Consider the following 2,772-nt stretch of genomic DNA (forward strand, 5'->3'; position numbering starts at 1 on the left):
TTTACAATAATTATCAATTAATTACTAAGTTAAACAATATCAAATTAATTTAATTAATCGATAATTATTTTGATAATGTTAAAAGAGTAACAATTTGAACAAATTATATTTGATAATTAAATTGTTAGAGAAGAATTTTCCTTTTCAGTATCAATCACAAATAAATCATTTCTAAACTCTTTTTTATTTATTTATTTATTGCAGTATACTTAGTCATAGTAATGATAAATACAGAAGGCATTTATGAAGGAAGTTTTAAAATTTTTCTTTTTTTTGTAACAAAAAACAATGATTGTATTAACATTAATTAATTATAAATAGTGCTTCCCATTTGTAATGAAATTCAATTAAATTGATATTTTAAAAGTTAAATTCTCTTAAGTAACTTTTATCTGCAACCTATTTGAGTAACTTTTATTTGTAATCCATTCAAGTAACTTTTATTTGCAACATATTTGAGTAATTTTTGTCTGTAATCTATTTGAGTAACTTTTACCTGAGTAATTTTCAACTGTAATCTGTATGAGTAATTTTTACCTATAATCTGTAACCTGTTTTGAAAAATATTGATTTAAGAAAGAAGAAAAAAAAAACATTTCATCTTTTTTTTGCATAAAATTTAATTATAATTGTACAATAAAATATATTCTTTCTAATTTCATTATCAAAATTTTAGCTAAAAAAAAAAAATTGTCTTACCTGGGTATATGTAATCGCCAAGAGCGATAATTATCAAGTGAATTTGGACGTGATGTTATATCATAACTATGTTCTGCTCCAATATACGTATAACCTGTATAATTACGTCGTTGTGTTAATCTACGTGTTTCAGCAGCAAGCATTGGTGGCGTATAAGTTGACGTATTTCCATAAATACGTGTAAATGAATATGGTCGCATTGGTGCAAAATCACGATTATGTAAATACCTATTAAAAAAACATCAAAATAATCTTTAACAATATCAATATAACATATATCTTATAAGAAAAAAAAATTAATTAAATAATTCGATATTATAATTTGGAAGAATTCAATAAATAATATCATTACTGATATAATTAATTATTGCATATTTATATTAATTCAATAATCATTTTTTGTAGTTAAAAAATTTTATAAATTTTTTAAAAAAAAACAAAAACTATTATTTCCAAATTGTATTATTTCATACTTATTAATATTAAATAGAAAATAATGACATTTGAAATAATTAAAATGTTGAAGAAAAAAAAAAGGATTCATTAATTCCAATTAAAATGGATAATAAACAAACCAATATGATTGAGAAGCCCAATGAAGATCATTTTGTTGAAAGTTATCAAATGGATGATCATATGATCGTATAATCATTCTATTTGATGGTATTTTTGTGATATGAATATATCACAATGATTAATAATATATTATACTTAAAGAGAAAGCTAATCTTTGATTTTAGCTTCAACTTAAACTTTGACCTTAACCTTATGTAAAGGAAATTTTATGATATATTATTGCAAGTGGGAAAAAATTGGATTACATAATACTGCTTAGGCTTAGAATGCTTCCTCCGCAGTCAGTTATCAAATGGGATTTTAGTTATTTTTATCCTTTTGGAAAGATATAACTCTGTACGTGTCTGTGTCTGTGTGTGTCTGTGTATGTGTCTGTGTGTTTCTTTGTTATATATGTGTGTGTGTCCTTGTGTGTGTGCCTGTGTGTGTCTGTGTATGTCTGTGTCTGTGTGTTTCTTTATGTATGTATGTGTGTGTCTGTGTGTGTCTGTTTTTATGTATGTAAATAACAGGAAGTATTCTGTTTATTGACAGACACGATTATTTTAAAGAGGAATTTAAATGAGGTAAGAAAGGAACAAATGTAAAAAAAAAAGGACAGAAAGGGAGAGAGAGAGAAAGAGAGAAGGAGAGAAAAAAAAGAAACGAAAAGATAAATTAAACAAATGGGATGGATGGAGAAAAGATGTAATGATTAACTGAATGATAATATTTAATATTATAATAATAATCAATAATTGCATTATTTGTAATTAGATTAATTATTTAATTGGAATAAACAAATAAATATTTTGGTTATTTGAATTTGAATATAATTTCAAATATTTTTCGACTTACATATATTTATTTATTCACATACATTTTTTATGTAATTAGTACATATATCTGTCCACAGTTATTCTCATTGTCATTGGAAGGGATGATGAAGTTTACGTGTCCTAATAAATATTGCAAGGTATACTTACGGTAGTATTTCCCACGCTAGATTAAAATTCAACTGAAAGGTTAAACAAAGTATGTCTACAGGCAGGATAACTTCATTAGTCTACCGGTAATTATCCTCAGAGAAAGACAATTCTAACAGTAACTCTAAATCCAGGTAAGATAGAATTCATTTAGCCATCACTGCAAGGCCATTCATCTATGTTAGAAGGGAAAGTCGAACAAAAAAAAAAAAATCTATTCTTAAAATTATGAAATATTTATTAAATAACATTCAAGAAAATAGCTTAACTTTATGCACATAAACTTTTCATCGATTTGACACGTAACATGACATGAATTTTTCCGCAAATAAGATTTTCCGCAAAAAGGTTTTTTCCGCAAAAGTTGCTTTACTTAGAAAACTATAACATTAAACGGATCCATTAATGAGGAGGAGTCAATAAAAAGAAAACAAGTTGTCACAACACTTCATAATGATGATCATTATGAGAAAAACAATTTATACTATAAATTGGAAAATTTAAAATCGAAAAAACTCATCCATTCGGATTT

At 25.1% G+C, this 2,772-nt stretch overlaps 1 protein-coding gene across 1 annotated transcript in view; it reads right to left on the bottom strand.

Annotated features, from left to right (window-relative positions):
- Positions 1-695: 695 nt before the first annotated feature.
- Positions 696-2,772, bottom strand: part of LOAG_18511 (hypothetical protein) — a gene marked incomplete at its 3' end in the record, with an annotated part of 5,870 nt that continues 3,793 nt past the window's right edge. The window contains exon 4 of the mRNA XM_020451171.1: positions 696-927. Within this exon, the coding sequence (XP_020305069.1) occupies positions 696-927 (232 nt within the window). The remainder of the gene's footprint in view (positions 928-2,772) is intronic.

This window comes from Loa loa, assembly GCF_000183805.2.
Source record: "Loa loa unplaced genomic scaffold supercont3.339, whole genome shotgun sequence".
Taxonomy (NCBI): domain Eukaryota; kingdom Metazoa; phylum Nematoda; class Chromadorea; order Rhabditida; family Onchocercidae; genus Loa; species Loa loa.